We start from the raw sequence: 18,897 nt of genomic DNA on the forward strand, positions 1-18,897 counted from the left end.
ACGTCTGTTGGGTTCAAAAGCAACGAGACTTCGTGTTAGAAAGCATGAGACCCATCTGTGTGATTGCTAGAACATCGTGATGCGCACAGCTTATACGGCCACCGCACTGGACCTAGGGCGCGAATCTACACAGAGGAGAAGCAATAATAGTGAGGAACAGCAGAACAGTGGACTACAACGAGAAAGAAGCACGAGGCCAGAAAAGGAGGGAGTCGAAGCAGACAGAGGGAGAAAAGGTTGAAGAGTCAGGGCATCTCTGTCTTTCTTGCGGTTTGCCGTTCTACCGTTTGCGACCAACAGACGACTCCAGAACGCCAATGACGGAAGCCTTGCTTCGCCGTTGCACATACCATCTGATATCTTGCTCTTCCCCATAGTTACCATCCCACAAACAGATATTACTTCAGCCACTAAGATGATGCGGAGATGCTCGCCTTTGCTATCGTGTCTTTTCACGGCAGAAGACGCGGAGGAGTGTGGAAGGTCGCAAGGGGGGGGGGGCAGTTTTGGGGGGGGGACTGACGGCTGTCTGTCCCAGAAGTTCAATTGCATCTTTTTCCCATCTTCTGGTTATTCCGTTTCTGAACATTTTTCCAGAGGCGAAACCGAGTTTTTCTTCTCTCTTCACCGAATTTTTGCTTCACACTGCATGGAAGTGAAGCAGCCGGGTCTCCTTGCTTCTAGTCTCGTCTGGTTGCTAGCTTGCTGCTCTCCAAAACATGCGCTTCGCCACGAAGCCAGAATTTTTTCACTTACATTTTCGTGCACCAACCAGTTTCTGTGTGCGCCTTCAAGCTGCAAAGTGGTTGGCCTACACACGATCCCGCTTTTAATTTCACCTTCCGTTCTTCCTGTTTCCCCTGGTTTTCCGCGTCATCTGACCATTCATCATTCGCGTGAGAGGACAGCCCAATTAGCGTTCTCTCAGAGGCCAGCTGTGTGACTTCCACGTCTGTGTGGACGGACGGCAAAAAGATAATGTACCTCTTTGACAAAGCAACTGTATAAACACAGTGTGTCACACCATATCTAAATCTGACTGTTCAGAAGACACACACTTACGTCGACAACTATATGTGGGTATAAAGAGGTTTGCACATTTTCCTCATGACGCCCACCATCCCTCTTCGGTGATACGAGATACATCGTACCAATCCAGAGAGCTGTCCGTGAATCGTCTCCAGACCCAACGCTCGGGGGCGCACTCTTGTCCACGCGTGTGTGCTCGAGTCTTGTGCGTTTCGTTCGCCCTTATATCCGTTCTTATCTTCGGTTGAAAACTGGTTTTGGTTGTGTGCCTGTTCCTGAATGTAATGCCAGAAAACGGACGGTGGACGTGACGACAGTCATTTCTCCTAACAGATTTCGAGTACGAATGTCTCCTGGGCAACTATGGATGTCAACAGTTGGGCCTCGGTTGCATGTTAAAATAGTTCTACCAGCCCCGTCTACCTGCGCTGGCGCAAGGTTTTGTCTGTGTGCGTGCATTGGGATGTCGGACACATGAGTTGGCGACATCGAGAAAGATTATACCATTTCTTGGAACCTAAAAAGACGTGGGGCGGTTCAGACGCTGGGTGAACTTCTTTGGTCCGTGGTTGTGATGAAAGACCTCTGCCACAAGCAACAACGTTCGACGTAAAGCCACTCGAAATTTGCTTCCGGGAAACATCGCGGCTCTCTCTGCGTGTAATTACTTGGACATCCGGTGCTCACAATCTTAAAGAACAGACAAGGAAGCGCTAATCCGTCCGCCCTCCCATGGTCTACTTTCGCGTCTTGCTGCCCTGAAGTGCCCCATGGAGACTTTGCTGTTCAGCCGCCTGTGAAGGTTACAGCGTGACGAAGAATCAGCCGTCGAGAAAGCCATCTTCCTGTTTCTACGCTGAGCATACACGCTGTGAACGACCCGAGTCTTCCATTCAAAGTGCGTTTCCCGGAGAGACGGATGACGTTCAGCGCATCCCGTGTCCGCGATTTCAAAGATGTCTAACTCTCTTGGGTCGTTTCTTCTGGGAGGCCTGGTGCAGCCTCTGCTCGGCACCCTGCAGAACTGGACATCGAAAAAGAGGAAGCAGCGAGAAGACGAGCAGGCGGGACTGCAAACGGCTGCCTCGGGAGTGGCTTGTAGCCAGAGTGGCCGACCTCTTGGTTCCGTTCCAGCAGGGTGTGTCTTAAGGCAGGGAGGACGAATCATCCCGGCTGATAGCTTGCCCGGAAGGAGAGAACGATGTTCCGGTGGCCACACAAAAGACGGCAGCGGCTGGAGTGTATTGCCATCGCAAAAATCTCTCGCGCCCGCAGCGAAGCGTCGTCGCGGTTCGGCTGGTAGAGGGCAAGGAAACGCCACTGGTGGGAACCGCCGAGATGCGGAACGAAATGAAGCTGGAGACACAGGTGTGCTGACGGAAGACGACTCCTCTCAATCGGTCCACCAGTGGCCCGCCACAGAGCACCCTGGGGGGCAGCTGCAAAGGTCGAAGCGGGGCAAAGCGCTCAGGAGAAAGGCGAGGAATTCAGCAAAGAAGGCGCCGGAACGGGAGGGTATCCCGGAATCTGAGTTTCAGAGACCTCTGGGATCAGAGGCGCTGCGGGAAATGAGTTCTCAGATTCCTGGGACAGACTCGGCTTCAGAAAACCTAGAAGCAAAGGCGACGGGTCATGATGCTCTCTCGTCCCATGCCTCCGTTTCCACATTCCCATCAACGGAGATAAGGGAAATACAGCGGAAGACAGCCGCCAGTTTGCCATCGAGCGGTCATCTGTCGACATCTCTAGCGTTCGCGCGTCCGCTGGGGTTCCCTGCGGGCTCTTCTGCCAGTGCAGCAGAACTCGAGGCGCGTCCCGGCCAGGCGAGGGGCAACGGCCTGTGCAGACAGGAAGGATCTGGGACAGTGGAAGGAAAGGTTCTTACCAGAATTACTTCCTCGCTGTCTCCTCATCTCTCCTCTGCCAACGAGCAGACCCTCCAGAATAGGGGAGGGTATCTCTCATCGGCGGCGCCGAATCACCTGTCGTCCCCGTCCGCACCGTCCCTCCCGAATTCCTCCTGCTCGGTTCCGTGTTCTACGGGGGACGGCGAGAGGGGACACGCGCAGACGCAATTCTCTTCTTTGCCATCATCGCTCGATCCACAGACAGGTGAAGTGGGCTCCCGAGGCTCTGACCCTTTTTCTCGGCTTGCACAGAACTGCGGATCGTCCATATCGTCGCGGATCGACGGTAGATACGCGGAAACTGGTCCGTGCTGCGGTGGAGAGAGCGGAGATAGAGGTGTGGATAACCTTTGGTCGAATTCGAAGGCGCCGCAGATGTTTCGGCCCTTGTCGTCTCTGAGTGCTGCGTCATCTTCAACCACTGCCTCTGTTACCACCTGCGCCAGCACTAGAGTCGTAGCCTCCTCTTCACGTTCTATGTGTTTTTCGAATGACACCCACCGAACTATCTCTTCATCGACGTTGTATGCCAACTATGAACAGAAAGAGGGAACATTGGGCGAGGCAACGGGACGTGGTGGTATTACAATGGAAACTCGTTCTTTTGCTCACCAAATCCAGCACAGTGAGCAGAGGCGCGAGCAGATGTTCACAAACGATTCTCAAAAAGACAGGGAAGACGACAAGGAGAATCATATTCTGCTGGAGGAGGAAGACGAGGAGGCCGGACACGAGGGCAAAAAACGGTCAGAGGTGTTTGGACATCGCGTTCTGCGTCCGCTTCGAAGCAAGAACTTGCACGAAAACTACGATGCGCTCATTGACATTGTCGCCTTCGCTAAACGGAGGTACATTTTTTACAGAAACGCTTTCAACATTGTTCGAAAGTCTAGACAACCACATGCACCCTGCTCCCGTTTCTCCGTTTTCTCGATCCCCTCGCCTTCTGCGCCAACACGTTGACACCCAATCTGTTCCGCCCTGCCTCGTCGAGAACCTCGAACGCGTCATGTCCCATTTTCTTCCTTCACTCTGTGTTTGTGTATCTCCAGTTGCCGCATTTGCGAGTTTTCTGTGTTGTCGACTCTCCCCCTTATCTTTCTGTTTATTTTCCTCACTTCCCCCTGTCCTTTTTCACGAGATAGATGCTAAACTTGTTGGTCCCCTCAGTTTTGCTTGGTCGCTTTCGCGTATGCAGGTGCGAGAAAGAGACGATGGAGCTGCTGCGGCGGGACGTGCAGATCTTGTATTATGCGCGAGGCCTTCACCATCCAACTCATGTGCAGACTTTCCAGCGGCAAGCGCAACATCCTTTGACATCAGGGGCTGCGCCTCAGGGCCCCCCTCCTTCGTTTTCTTCTCTCCCGTCTGTCACTGCGGCGTTGGCTGCGGGTGCCCATCCTCATCCATGCCCCTCTTGGGCGACGCGTGAGGAACTCCGAGCTGCGATGAGCCGCCAAGACGCGTTTAACCCCTTCACAGTTTTCGGGGAGGCGCCTCCCGAACTTGTTTTGTCGGAGATATACGACCAGCGACACTACACGCATGTCTCTGCTCAGACTCGGGCGTCCCACCCCGTCATCGCTCGGCTCGCTGCTTCCCATGGTGAGGCGGCGGCGTCCAGAGACAGCGAAGGAGACCGTCGTCTCCAACTGCCGGAGTCCCGCCGCGATTTGATGGCGAGGAAAGGGATTGCCCCGGAAGAGGCAAAACGCCTGTGGATGGAAGCGTTGGAAGATCTGCAGAGAAAACGGGACATGACGGAGAGAGGGGGACAGGTGACTGCGGCATTTCACCGAGAACTTGTGAAGTACGGCTTCGCTCGACAGCTAGATGTAACCGCCTTCCGCGAAAAGCTGCTGCCTGCATTAGAGGCCTGGTGGAAGGGCCAGTGCGACATCGAGTTGGATTGGAGACACGACCCGTTGACCGGAGAAGAGTGTGCGTGGTACGCAGAGGCCATGCATGCTCTCACAGATGCGACAGACATCATGACCGTCAAGCAGCTCTGCTTCTGTCCCACACCTCCACCGTATAGGCCCTGGTCCTGGACGGACAGTCGTTTTCGCCTGCGACAGAAGACCGAGGCCCGGCGGAGAGCGAAAGAACTGCGACGCAAACGCGGACAAGGCGCAGGAGCGAAAGAAAGCGGAGATGTCAATCCAGAGGGGGAAATGCAGGACTGGGAAGGTGGACAGACTCCGCAGGCGAGTGCGTCAGAACTGGAGGGATATGAGAGAGGCCGGGGAGGTTTGAGCGCCAGAAAGCGAAGTCGGTCTCGGGCAAGACGCGGTGCTGGTGAGAGTGGAGAGCAACGGGCGAAGCAGACGGAAGGTGCAGGCCTCGCGTCCGCGTTCACTGCTGGAGGTGCCGCCTCGTCTCTGGATCGTACCGGAGGCACTGGAACAGACGAAAAAAACGGTGCCTTTTCTGAAGGCTCACCAATTACCCCTCAAGTTCGTCGAGGGGTCGGCGGACAACTTATCGTGATTACTCGTCGAGGGGCCCTTTCGCAAGATCAGTCAACCTTCCCACATGCAGGCCCTGAAGGTCAGTCAGGAAACTGCGACGCACCAAGGGGCCATGTGGCGAAACGACTGAAACCCAACTCGCCCCGCTCAACAGCTGCGCAGAGAGAAGCGTCAAGCTCGTACACGAGCGGTGCGGCAAATTCCGGCATGCCTGGGGGCTCAACTGGATCGTCCTCGCAGTGCTCTTCTGCTTCACTACGGAAGAAAGACGAAGGCGACATTCAGAGCGGGAACGGGATCTCGGGGTCCCATGCCGCATCGTGGGTCGCGGCAAAGAATCGAGTTGCGAGGGCCTATCCCTGGAATACACCGCCAAGCAAGAAGCCGGGACTGCGCTCTGCATTAGAGAGGCGCGCCGCCGCTACCGCGGCGGCGGCAGCCGCAGCAGTGGCTGGCTGGACTGGGAACCGTCCGCTTGTGTCTCCGGACAACTTGAACAGGACTTCGCCCGGAGTCTTTTCGGGGAAAACGTTTTGTACAACGCAGTGGTGGCCCCGCCACCAAGCCCTCAGGGGCATGCAAACCTCACCCTTCGCCTCGAGCACTGGCGTATCTGGCGGCAACGCAAAGGCTCTTGGGTTGCCTTCGTCTGTAGGTCAGGAGGCTCGTTCTCTTGGACAGGACCCCGCAGGAGTATCGGCTCCTGGAGGAAGGAGTGGCGCGAACGGCGCCGCTATCTCTTCTAGTGCCCGACCGGGGCAGGGTATGTGGACCAGAGTGGAGCAACTTGAAGAGCGAGGAAAACGTGTTTACTCCCGACCCCTAGCTACTGTTCCAAGAGCTCGTCTTTCTATTGACCGTGTTTATGGAGGCCGACACAACGATTTCGTTAGAACGCCGTATACGTCCTGGCCCACGTTTTAAGCCTTGTCTGCTGCCAGGCGTGTGGCCGACATGAAGTTTTGAGGAAAGACGGATGGACAAGGCCTCATTAGAGGGTAACAGACAGGCGCAATATGTGGAGGTGTGTCTGTGAGGGTTGCCGAGCAGGCTGTGTTGTTGCGTTAACACATTCCTGTTGAGAAAACGAGTGTGAAATCGCTGTTTTTTCTTGTTTGACGTTACCCACTGGTAAGGAAGTGGGTACTGGCACAGGATCTGCGTCCAAGGACAGAAAGAGTATTTTTGGGGGCCATGTGAAGGTCATGAGGTCTTACGCTGAAAAGGGCCCAGTGTTGCCTTTTTGTCTTTGCCAACATGCGTAGCCGTGCGACAGTCCCGATGTGGTGACACGCTTCTGACACCTGCCATCAGGGGGTTGTATTTCTCTTTCGTCTGAGTGTGACGTTTCTTTCTGTATGTGGCGCTTGTACGGAAGACACGAGAGTGACCCAAGACTACAAACAGGTCACTACAGAACACGAATTAAACTAGAGGGGGAAACTGGTGGGGAAAAGGGGAGATTGCGCTGCTGACGAAATGCTTGTCCGTAGTGACAAGCGACAGCTTGTCATTTTGACCTAAAAACAACCTCCGAGTTCGGTAGTTGAAAAAACGCTCGAAAGTGATTTCACTGGAGACGAGTTAAATGAGCACACACTGTCTTTTGCCTTTTTCGCGGACACACTGAATGCGTATCCAATGCTGGATAGTCAAACTTGACCGTGAAATGAATGCGTTACAATCAGACGAATCTCAACATTCACCATGCAACCTACATCATTGTTACGCTCAGATAGCTGCATTTTTTCGAGATATGCTGCCTTGCGACAAGGATGGAAAACCATGTGCAAAGTAGACGAATGTTCTCATTCACGTAGCCGAATTTCGAGGCGTATGCTGCCGCGTACATTACATTAGCACTTTCTTCCTCCTGACTATACTGAGGATTACGGAAGCGAAGTGGCAAAAAAAGGTCACTTGTTTCCGGCGAAAGAATGCGTAGTAGCGCGGGAAAAAGTACCACGGGTATCGGTCCACCGTGTTCACCCCAGCAATCTTTCAAACTTCTACATGCCGTACAATGCAGTTGACATACAAATGGTTGCAGTACTTGCAACAGAACCGCGTGCATGTAGCAAACCCCCATATACGTAACGGTTTTGCTTGGAGAGCACTCTACTCAGCTACTAGCGACAGCTCTACGCAGAACGAGGCTCTTATCGACCCTCCTGTAAATGACGTCTACACAGAGCTTCCGTGCGACGCCTGTGGGTGTCAGGCTTCTGTCATTCCGATTGCAGAATCACGTAGATTTCCTCAGAGGTGCACACTTGCTCTTGGCCTTTTGCACTCTTGACTCTACGTGAGCTTATTTTTCCCCAAGCAGGAGCTGCACCTCACTCCATGATCGCAAGTCTACACTGAACATGTAGCGAGTCTCCGCTGTCACCAGCTTGGCTGTTGGCAGCTTTTCTGACAATGTCACCGTTTGCGGACATGGCTCATCGTATATCGTGACAGCCGGGTTTGTTTGAGTCAGCTTGCCAGTGCCGGTGTTGCGTAGGAATGAAACGCTCTTCGATTCGCTGGTGTTCTCCAGATCCATGTTCTGCTTCTGGAGGGTGCATGCTGCAGGCATAAGAAAGAAAAACCAAACAATGAAGAAACGGACAAGCATTCGAAACCTGGAACGGTGGAGCGACGAACCCTGCCTTGAGACGAAGTGGCAAAGGGCAGTTGATATTACTCCAAACGCTGCCGTTTCACTTTGTTGTGCAGCTTGCCGTCCTCGATGCAGTTATGTGTTTGTCGAGACTGCATCGCAAACAGGCTGCCAATCATCATGACGTTGTCTTGTGCGACAGACAGGACAGCTACGAAAGGTACAAAGCTAGCGGGGAGGCGGAGACGGTGTCGAGTCGGGTGGTGTCGTAAGGTCGCAATTATGTTCTGCCGAAGGTCTCTATTTGCCAACAGGGCATTAATTACCATTATTTTTTGCAACTATTTTACGTCGCTTCCTTCTGCCTATTGTGGATACTCAGGATATCTGATTGCAGTTCAAGCAGGAAGCCGAAATCTTCACGGCAGAGGATAAGCGGGAAGAGAAGAAACTGCTGTCTCCCGGGAGGCTTGAGGCACCCGAAGAAGTCCATGCCCACAGCGACAACCCCGGCCGTTTTGAGATGAATCTGTTGTCCAAAGTGAGTAGATCAAACCATTGGGGAAGCACATTCAATCGAAGAGGAGTGAAATACGACCCGTCTTCTTCCTGAACCATACCTACAACAGCGCCTGAATGCGAATGGGCTAAAGATGCGTGGGTAAACAATCATGTATCTCGACCATGTTTTGTTCAGTTCTTTCTCAGACATGGAAACGCAAGTGACGTGCAGAGGGCTGTTCATATGAAACGCGTTTTGTGGCCTGTCTGGAACTCAACTAATGAAAGGGCAATGTCAGCTTCATACTAGCACTGGTCGAGATAGCTTGCCACCCTTAAGCGTGAAGCAGGAAGGAGAACGGGTCAATGACATTACGCTCGACTACCCAGGTCGATCCAACGAACCGGTACCACTGCTGCATCCAGCAAACTTGGAGTGGCATTCAAACTTTAGAACTGATACTTCCGTTATGTACGATTATCCTCAAGTGCCGTTCACGGCAGCCTAATTCTGTCGGGACCGATAGAAGTAAACCAGGTGACACAGTTAGTGATAGAACACGCTGCACCGAATCTCATTCATATACAAGCAGCCCATACAGAGATAGCACCGTTGCACGTACGGACGGCTACTCGTCGACACGTGCCTGCACTCATGAGATCAGGATACGCAGGGAATTGCATTGAACGATGTGTTAGAAGATTTGAAGCACTCTGTAAAACGCTGGATAAGTGGTTTTGACTTTTCTGCGTAATACTTCTCTCTCAGAATCAAGGAGACTGCCACACGTATGGATGTATCCTCAACATGCTGTGGATTCTTCCCTTCCTGTAACCTTCCGCCTCCACCCGGAAGACACTCTCTTTGAGTTGCGGTGGTCTCACAATCCTCTCCCAGCAGAAGCGAGAGGACAAACAATGATTGTCGAAAACGTGCCGAAAGACAGGACGTGCACCATCGAAGTCGCCATATGCACACTAAAGGATACAAAATCGTCGTCGGAATGGAGCCCACAATTTTCCCGGCCTCTCAGACAGATGTTGCTCCCTCATTTTTTACGGGTCTCGTACTGTTTTTGCATGGCGGACCCTGATCTGAAATGTTTTCAGCCCTTGGTCTTGACTACGCCGGAGAGGCCTTCAAAAAGACACTAGAAAGCTTGAGGGCACAAGTAAGGCGGATATGAGGGCCAAAAATGACCCAGGTGTGGCAGAGGTCGCAGCACCCTCGAGACTACCAGGTGAAATGTTTATCTTCACATTGCATGCGACTGTCTGCTGCTCTGGCGCTTTGCCCTTCTGAGTAGCAGGAGCGGAACACTTGTAGCAAAATGCGGCTGCAGTTTCAGGCAGCTCGTCGACACTGAACGTATAGCGTGAACCCTCTGTCGCCAGTTTGGCGGATGGCAGCATATCTGCCAGGGGCACTTCTTTCGCACATGTCTCATCAAATATCGCTTTTGAATCGACACCTGGTGTCAAAGTGGGGATGTCTGTGTCGCATTGGAACGAAACACTCTTGGTTCCGCTGGTGAGTTCGAGATAAATGTTCTGCCTCTCAAGCGTGCAGGCTGCAAGCACCCACAGAGGACCAACACGGAGTCAGGTGGCAGACACAGGCTACGGTACTGCCGAAGAAACAGGGGAGAACGGAACTGTTCGTACCACCTGATATGGACGCCTGGTGGTGTCCGACACTAGTGCCATTTCGTCTTGATTGGCAAACTGTGAGGCTGCGCTCTCCAGCTGTGAGATCTGGTTAACATTTCTCATGGGCATACTGCCTAGTCGCATAGAACAGCACACATGCGGCAATGTTCAACCTCTTACGAGACCCGTGGATCACAAGTCCTCTTCAAATGGTGAGAACATGTCGCAGATCCTAGCGCTCGCTCTGACCTGTCTCTCAAGTGATGTGCCAGCGATGATTTTTCCCCGCAGTAGGTTGGCTTACACAAACAGTCAAAGAACGATACTTTACGAGTCTTCGGCTTACTGTTTGCGTCTGGGTCGGCGGGAACGGTTACAGTGACGACACATTTCTGTTCTTCGTCCTTTGCAGCCACAGCGAGGGTTTCCTGCCCCTCCCCCGTTGTCGCCGACTTGCCAGTGCAACCGAAGTAGATGGTCTGTGTTGTCTGAGGGAGCTTGCCGAGTTTCAGCGTGACTGTTTTGTCGCCGTCACTGGATTCTCCGTTTGATGGCGTGACGGTGACTTGGGAACCATCGCCGAAAAGACTCACCAAGTCCTTGGGTTCCGTCAGAACTTCTTTCGTGTAACACTGAGTGATCCCGGACTGTTCGTTTGACGGCTGCACCTCGTTGATGCCAGCGCCGCAGGTAAATGAGACCTTTTTGGTTGACTTGTCAACTTCAACAGATATTCCTGATGAGGCGGCGGATGTGGTGCAGGAATTTTTGGACACTTGTGCCTCTGCGTCCCCAGTGTTTGCCAACACTGTGCTGGACATGAGCACAGCAACTATGAAAAACAGAGTACTCGCCATCCTTTTGTGCAGCGGGAAAACTCCAGACTCTGCCATGGAGACCACCTTTCTGAAGGATATAGATATACAACAACCACCACCTATTAGGTATAGAATACGCAAATTCGCCCACGTTCGGGAACCGCACTCTGGCAAAACAATGCTGGTTTAGGGGAAAGCCGGGATTGGTCGTTTTGGGACTTGTGGAACTACTCTGGATTAATCAGTCCGTCACAAAAATGCTTCCTTTTGTTTAGCTACGTCAGTCCATCAGGCCAGGCACACCGGGAGCCTGCTCACTAAATGATTCGAAGAAAATCCGGAGATCAACTGCCTGGATCCGGGGGCGACACTACGGCTGGGTACCCCCTCCGTATCGGTGGCAACTTCGTATAATTTATATCTTTAACACGCTAGGTACTTCGACCTCAGAAAGAAAGCGACATGTCTGCCATATCGTTGCCGGAACTGACTCCCCAGTGAGTTCAGTCGGTGTCGCGCTTGGCACTTTGATCTTCGTCCATCTTACCTTGCCCGACAGACAGGACAGCTGCGGAGAAGACAATATCGGGGGGCGCCCGTGTCGCAGCGGGTTAGAGTCGGGGATCGCCGCAACAGAGTCTCTTACACTTCCCCGACTGGTGGCCTCACGATGCAAAGTAACCCTGAGTGTATATAATGTTCACTTCTCTTCAATGGTATTCTTTTCTTTGCATGGGACTTTCCATGAGGGGGGAGGGCGTGGCATTATTCTCGAGGAATCAAACATGTCTCCCGAGGCCACGAAATAAGCAGAGGCTGAAAACTGGAGCTGTCTTGTCTCAAGGCGGGATGGTCATTGTAGCCGTTCCCGTCCTTTTGCATGAAGACAAATCTGTATTTTCGGCATCTGAAACAACTCAGTCCGTATGGAACCGAGAAAGAATGAAAGGGATCCATTTGGTATTTTGTTGCGTATTTTCCGTCATACCCCTTCCGAGAGCGTTATCTCATGCTTTAGGATGGGGTATCTTGTGTAATCGCATCTTAACGTTCGACGTAATTGAGTTCGTGTGTAATTTTGCATAGCGCTGAACTTTTACAAAGATGCACACCATGCCATGAAGAACGGATTGTGTATCCGGTGCAATGTAGCAGAGAGATGGTGTTTCTCATCTCCACCCACATAGTAAACGCACAAAGCGTCTGCATACGTTAGCCAGCTGTTGAACTGCCTATTTTGGGACTATTCTAGAAGGATTGCATAACGTGAACAGCAAAATAACTCTATCCTTTCGTGCGGAAATTGCAACAGTGCCTACTCTCCACGAATGCGCTAACGACGGGAAGTCGAGCAAGCATCGTGCACCCAGAACTCGATTTCTCACTTTCGTCCCCGAAAGCGACAGAACACCTTATCTGAGGGAGGCGACTCGTCTCAAGAATCTGCCCGACATCACGCAGATTTCAATGGGAGATCTCGCTAGTCATATTTAGCTTTGGCATTGACACAAAGAACTGATCACTTCCTCTTACCAGCCTCGAGGGACAATGAAAAGCGCTGAATTCTATCGCTGAAGTCAGTCCATCGTGGTCAACACAAGAAGTGGTAGTACCTCTCCATGGACCTGAACCGCGTCACCACGAAGTTTTTCAAAGGTAAAAATTACATTGTGCAACACACGTTTTTTTGTTTCCATTTACAGACGCCGCTTCCGTTTTCTGCTTCTTGAAGCATGTTGTACATGGATCCGGTTCATGCGAAAGAGCCAAAAAAGAATTCGGCCGAAGCATGGACACCAGCCTACTAGGCGACCGCCTCATGCACTCGTGAGTTCGAGTTGTAGTGGTGTCTGAAGAAAGCCAATATCTGGAAGCAGCCCTGGACAACAAGTGCTGGCTATTTTCTTCGTCGGGCTTGGGACAGTTACGGAGAATTCCTCGGAGGTGCATCGACACTCCACATGTTCCATACTTCTCACAACCGGTGGTCCCCAACCTCCAACACAAGAACTACCTTGTCGCATACTGTAACCTCCCCCTTCCTCGTAAGGGCCCAGAATCAGATGAAGAAGCACCAGGCAATGTCCTGTCTCCTTTTCTATCCGCCGGTCTCCCGTTTCTCGCAAGGATCGCCTGCATGGTTTTGCGGAATCTGAGCGAAGTGACACCTCTTGCGCTTCACAGGACCTAAAAGGATTCTATAGAACAGTCGCAGCGACAAAGAATGAAGTGACTATTCCAATCGAGAGAGCCGACACTGACCCTGTTGTGGCGGAAGCCGAAGCAGCACTGTCCTTATTAGCGGCTGAAACCTTTATCTTGACAAAGCATGCATTTTCATTGGGGGCGTTCGCTTCCGTGTTGGCAGTGGCAGTGGAGCACTTGTAGCAGAATACTTGTGCAGTGTCAGGCAATTCCTCAACACTGAAGGCGTATCCAGTGTCCGTGGTCTGGACCTTTGCAGATGCAATAACTTCTGTCAGGTTCACCTCCTTCTGACACCTTTCATCAAAAATCAATTTTGAACCAACATCTGGACTCAGAGTTGAGATATCTGTGTCGCACTGGAACGCAGCGCTCTTGGATTTTTCGGTGATCTCCAGATTCATGTTCTGTTTCGCAAGAGTGCATGCTGCAGAAATGAGGAGACAGAAAATGTGGTGACAGTCAACGCTCCGTAACGACCCAGGTGGAACAAATCGAATGTCTGGCAATCCACAGTAATACAGGATACTGGTGACGTTTGAAACTGGTGCCATTTCCTCTTGCTCGGTGCAGTATGGGACCGCTTTGGCTGCAACGTCGACAATGTTGGTTCACCGTTGCGAACATCTTTTCACATGCAATGACGTATCTTCATTGGCTTATTTCCTGACGCTTCTAAAGTTCATACGTCAGCGACACCAATACATATACCACAAATGGACCTGCATAAACCGTGGCGTCCGCAATAGCGTATATGCCAGATCAGACATCCGCGATGCTAGAATTGGTAGAGTACTGCGAGGCTTCTAACAGTGCGCTACGAATCGGTTGTAATGTGTTGGAACTTACTCTGAGCATCGGGATCAGCGGGGACTGTGACGGTGACAAGGCATTTGGCTTTCGGTTGGGTTGGGGTTACAGTTTCACCATTCTCTAGGGTAGTTGACCGACTCAAGGCCTTATCCTGTTTGTCGTCCACCACCATCAGCCGGCGCACTCCTCCGACTAATCCGACAGTGCCTCTCGGCGTAACTGACGAATCCTTGCTGGTATTCCTGACTCCACTCACAGCTGCTGCCGCTGGGGGAGGGACAAGAGAGCCACCATGAGCAGATTCAAGTCCAGGCGTCGTGTCGCTTGGCCTGGACTCTGTCACAGAATCCGAATCCTCAGCTGAGGTGGTGCAATAGAAGTAGATGATATTCGTTTTCATGGGGAGCGTTCCCACTGTCAGTGTGAGTTCTGAATTTTGGGAGGCTTCTGCGGTTGATGTGATTACGGCTGTGGTACCTTCGCCGAACAACCGTACCAAGTCCACATCTCCCTCGAGTTCCTTCTTGGTGTAGCATTTAGTGACACGGTTATCTTCAGCCGAAGGCAACACTTTGTTCATGCCTTTATCGCAGACAAATGAGACCTTTTTGGTTTTCGGGTCAACTGAAACCGATATGCCTGTCGTCTCCGTTTGCGCACTGCAGATGTTTTCAGGTGTTTCAGTGACTGTCTGATCCCCCAGCACCGCAGTGAACGCGAGTACGCAGACCACCACAAGCAAAGCACTCGCCATCCTCCGGTGTGACAGAACACTCCTTTCGGTCGCCATGGAGATTAACTGCCAGAAGGAAATATATACACAGAAGCCGGAAGCTATTTTCAAGGACACCTTCACTCTCCAGCACTCCTTTGCGACTCGCGCTCACGGGAAATAATCAGCGATGAGCTGAAAAAAGGGACGGCCGTTTGTGGATAGCTGGGAGGAATTCTTCCAAGTGAGAGGGTTTATTCAGTGTTACACCTGACAACGAACGCTTTTTTATCAAGACAGGCTCACATGCCGATATGGAGAACGAGCGAGTAGGTTGATTTACAGACGACACTGTCGCCTAGGTCGCCCTCGGAATCGGCAGCAACTGCATACTTCTTTAGTACTTGTGAACGGTGCTTTGACCGAAAAAGCAAAATATCCCACCATATTTATTCTTTTCAAGTTGTGCTGAACAGTGCGTGCAGCAGATGTCGTGTGACCCTCTTGTCGTCTCCACTGTCTTGTCCAGCAGACAGCACCGCTACGGACAGGACAATCTCCGGGGACCCGGGGACCCGTTTCGAGGTAAGCCGAGTCGGGGGTCACTCCCGGTGGGGCTTGCTGCCCTCAAGAGGAGGCCTCGAACAATTTTTGTCACCCACTCCCGCAGTGCACTAATCCGTCTCCTGTAGTTTTCGTGACGTCTCTCTCTCTGTATATTCGGTGACATACGGATCCGACAGTGACTCAATGTGACAAATATGGCATTTTAAAGCAAACTTGCATGCCACAGGGTCAAAACAATCAATTTGTTTCCTCCAAGACCTGTAGTCGGAACACGTGTTTGCCCACAGTGACAACCATAATCTCTTCGAGTCGAAGGCTACCTCTGTTGTCAGTTACTTGAAAGAGTTGCCATACACATTTCAGCAACCATTAAAGAGAACATTACATCGATTCTTCCCAGTGCTTACCGTCAAACTACGAACAAACAGCACTCAGCGTAGTAGCGCATGTCGTTGATTAATGCATCGTAGGTAGGAGAACCAAAAGATTTTTAAAGTAACCCTCTTCAATATTCGGCGTGAATTACTGCTTGTTTTTCTTTTCCAGCGATACGCGGAGCCTCATGAAATGAACGGTGAACTAGGTGAAGAGAATCGAAGCAGTCTTCTTAGAGTTCACACTCTTGATCACCATCCGTGAAGTACACTCGCCTACACCTACTCCAGAACTGTCCCTAGCAAGCGTGATTGTGAATGCCTTAACAGCACTTGTTAGTAAATGATCATGTTCCGAAATCACAGTTTATCTGCATCCCTCAGATATTAGATTTACGGCTAATCGGGAAAAGACAGTACGCCTGACGCGTTTTCTAGGGTTAACGGGACACTGAAGCAGATACCACCATGAATTTTGGGCTACTTTAGCACAATTAAATGCATCCTTTGCTTCGCAGAGAAGCGTGAGGAAGGAAGACGAAAGAACCTGCTGCAGGTGCATGTCCACCGAGGTTGAAATTTTTGTTGTACTGCTGCACGAACCTCATTCGTATCGCCTTCAAAAGCTACGAGGATAAAGTTGTTGTGTTACACTCATTGTGTGAAATCACTCTGAACATTTCCCTCAGTATGTACAGAAACAAGTGAAGCAGCCGCCATAGCTTGTTGACCAGGCTTCACACATTCCTGGTCCTGTGCAAAACCCCCATGCAGGTACAGCATGTCTGCGTGGAGTGCAGCCCCCGTTGGTCATCCGTTGCTCAGCTCGCCAAATTGACGCTTTAAGGAAAAATCGTTAGAAACGGTTTCAGCGGGGTTGCAACACTTTGTAACACACTTATCAACGTGTTTTGTGCGCCTCTGCTTGGCCACGATCGACAGAATCCTAGAGCTTCTGTCAGAGTACTGGGGTTGGTTGGTATCCTGAGTACTCCTCAATTCTTGTGGGCATCAGTATCTACCATGTTTTAGCTGTCCTCACATTCTATGACCCCCGTTTTCTCAAATTCATGGACTGCCGTGAACGAGAGGACGAATCAACATTGCAAGCCTGTCGGCGAGCATGGATGGTCTCCGTTCAGAGCTACAGACTGCTCGTTGGGAGAAAGCCCCGCATCATTTTCGGATCCTCCCCATCATATGCTAGTCTCTTCTTGGTCGCAATTCGGACCTGAATGTAGTTAGCGGCGTCGTGGCGCGATTTCCCCGCGCTTCATGTGATTCACGCCGCCTAGAGAGGGCCTCAAAAGAACAACTGAACGAAGAACACGGAAACACCTAGCCTGAAAACGAGACCCAGCAGCGAGGCTGCTACGCCGGTAGTCGAGGCAGCACTGTCGAGATTAGCGGTCGAAACTTTGATCTTGACAACGCACGCGTTTGCGTTGTTTTCAGACACTTCTTTCCTGTCAGATCCTGCAGGAGCAGACGTCGAGCACTTGTAGCAGAGTGTGACTTCTGTTTCAGGCAGCTCCTCTACACTGAATGAGTAGCGCGAGCCCCTCCTCGCCATTTTGGCAGATGGAATCACATCTGACAGGGTAACTTGCTCCTCGCACTTGTCATCGAATATCTGTGTGTCCGCTGCTGGGCTCAACATGGGAATGCCCGTGTCGCACTGAAACGACACCGTCTTGGTTTCGCTGGTGATCTTCAGATCCATGAATTTCTTCTTAAGTGTGCATGCTGCAGCACACGAAATAACACCCATTATAAAGAGGATGAGCACGGAAAGATGATGGCGTACGACGCAGCAACTGCATGACTATACAGGCGAACTGATGCGGAAGGTACCGAGTCGCCTTACGGACACATCATTCAAGTCACTTTCAGCACATCAAGACACCTGCATGGAATCTCTCTTCTAGAAAGGACTTTGACGCGGTTACGAATAGGCGCGATGCCAGTGTTTCGTCTAACATGACTTCAGTTGTTATGCGGTGTCGTGTTCATCTGGTGCTCGATTTCGTGGAAGAGCATGAAACTTCCACCAGCATCAACAAAAACAGGCACGGTGCAAGTAGGGCTTACTGTTCGCAGCCGGATCTGCGGGTACTATGACTGTGACAGTGCACTTTTTTCCTGCCCCGTCTGTAGATTGTTTGACGCGCGCAGCTGGCGGCGACTCAGACGATTCCGTTTCGTCGGTGCAGCCGAAGTAGATGGTCTGCGCAGTCTCAGGGAGACTTGCCAGCGTCAGCGTGACTGCAGACCCTTGAGCGGAATCGGCGACAGATGTAACAGTGGCTTCTGACCCATCACCGAAAAGCTCCGCAAGAGTCACCATGTTGTTGAGTGCGTTGTTCTTGTGGCACTGTGTGACCTTGCCGAGTTTTTCTGGCGGCGACAAGTTCTTCGCCTCAGAATCGCACACAAACGACGCCTTCTTGCTATCCGCGTTGACTTCAACAGCTATGCCTGCTGATTCCGATGCTGCTGCTCCTTTGCAAATATTGGCAGGCGGGTTTTGAGCTCCTTCATGGCTTCCCAGGGCAGACCCGGACATGAGGACAGCGACAAACAAAACCAGAGCCCCTATCATCTTCCTATTCGTTGCGACAATTGTGGTTATTGCAAGGGGGACCACTTCGCTGGAGGATGCAGTCTTTCAAAAACGAGCAGAGACTCTGAATAACACACTTCGTCCACCTACACTGTCGAGAGTCACACTCAGGCCCAACGATGACGTTAACAGCGGAAGGGAGACGGCCGGATGTGGAGCTGTCTAGTAACTATTGAAAGTTAGTGAGACTGTGACTCATATGCTTTTTCCACTCGCGATGATTCCAACCTATTAACGACGCTTAAGGAAGAATTGCGCACCAATTCACACAAGGAGGGTTCTACAAAGGCTGTTTACCTGGGGACGACACTGTCGCCAGTGATACTCCCCGAATCTGTGACAATGAATTACTTTTTAAGAGTTTTTTCTCCTCTCATATTTTGACAACACAGGCAGTAATGTGCCAAGCAAATTCTTGCCAGAAATTGCCTTCACAGTGTGCAACAAACGCGTCAACTTTGGCATGCTTTGTCGCTCAGGTTGTCTTGTCCGAGTGACTGGACAGCTGCGCAGAAGACAAACTCATGGGGGAGCGCCCATGTCTAGGCGGGCAGCGTGCGGGGAGGGGATGGCTGAAATTGGGTTTCGCGGCCCTCCTGAGGGAAAGCCGCAAACTGTCTAG

The 18,897-nt window shown here is 51.6% G+C and overlaps 4 protein-coding genes across 4 annotated transcripts; 1 reads left to right on the forward strand and 3 right to left on the reverse strand.

The window, feature by feature from the left end:
• Positions 1–725: 725 nt before the first annotated feature.
• TGME49_315360 (hypothetical protein) lies at positions 726–7,104 on the forward strand. The gene is made up of 2 exons (XM_002364674.2): positions 726–3,784; positions 4,135–7,104. The coding sequence occupies exons 1-2, from the start codon at positions 1,986–1,988 to the stop codon at positions 6,329–6,331; spliced, it is 3,996 nt and encodes a 1,331-aa protein (XP_002364715.1). The 5' UTR covers positions 726–1,985; the 3' UTR covers positions 6,332–7,104.
• A 2,343-nt stretch (positions 7,105–9,447) lies between these two features.
• On the reverse strand, positions 9,448–11,020 carry SRS53A (SAG-related sequence SRS53A; the record flags this gene model as incomplete). Its single annotated transcript, XM_018782860.1, has 2 exons — positions 9,448–10,293; positions 10,510–11,020. The coding sequence occupies 2 exons, from the start codon at positions 11,018–11,020 to the stop codon at positions 10,283–10,285; spliced, it is 522 nt and encodes a 173-aa protein (XP_018635334.1). The 3' UTR covers positions 9,448–10,282.
• A 2,159-nt stretch (positions 11,021–13,179) lies between these two features.
• SRS53B (SAG-related sequence SRS53B) lies at positions 13,180–14,789 on the reverse strand (the record flags this gene model as incomplete). Its single annotated transcript, XM_018782861.1, has 2 exons — positions 13,180–13,613; positions 14,036–14,789. 2 exons carry the CDS (start codon positions 14,787–14,789, stop codon positions 13,180–13,182), a joined length of 1,188 nt encoding a protein of 395 aa, XP_018635333.1.
• A 2,166-nt stretch (positions 14,790–16,955) lies between these two features.
• SRS53C (SAG-related sequence SRS53C) lies at positions 16,956–18,254 on the reverse strand (the record flags this gene model as incomplete). Its single annotated transcript, XM_002364677.1, has 2 exons — positions 16,956–17,398; positions 17,744–18,254. 2 exons carry the CDS (start codon positions 18,252–18,254, stop codon positions 16,956–16,958), a joined length of 954 nt encoding a protein of 317 aa, XP_002364718.1.
• Between the last annotated feature and the right edge of the window lie 643 nt (positions 18,255–18,897).

The sequence above is a fragment of the Toxoplasma gondii genome, chromosome XI (genome assembly GCF_000006565.2).
Source record: "Toxoplasma gondii ME49 chromosome XI, whole genome shotgun sequence".
Lineage (NCBI taxonomy): Eukaryota > Apicomplexa > Conoidasida > Eucoccidiorida > Sarcocystidae > Toxoplasma > Toxoplasma gondii.

Excerpts from the sequence above, each read along its gene's own strand:
- TGME49_315360 (XM_002364674.2), top strand. The coding sequence starts at position 1,986 with ATGTCTAACTCTCTTGGGTCGTTTCTTCTGGGAGGCCTGGTGCAGCCT. Across the intron at positions 3,785-4,134 it reads GTCGCCTTCGCTAAACGGAG|GTGCGAGAAAGAGACGATGG; the intron begins GTACATTTTTTA and ends TCGCGTATGCAG.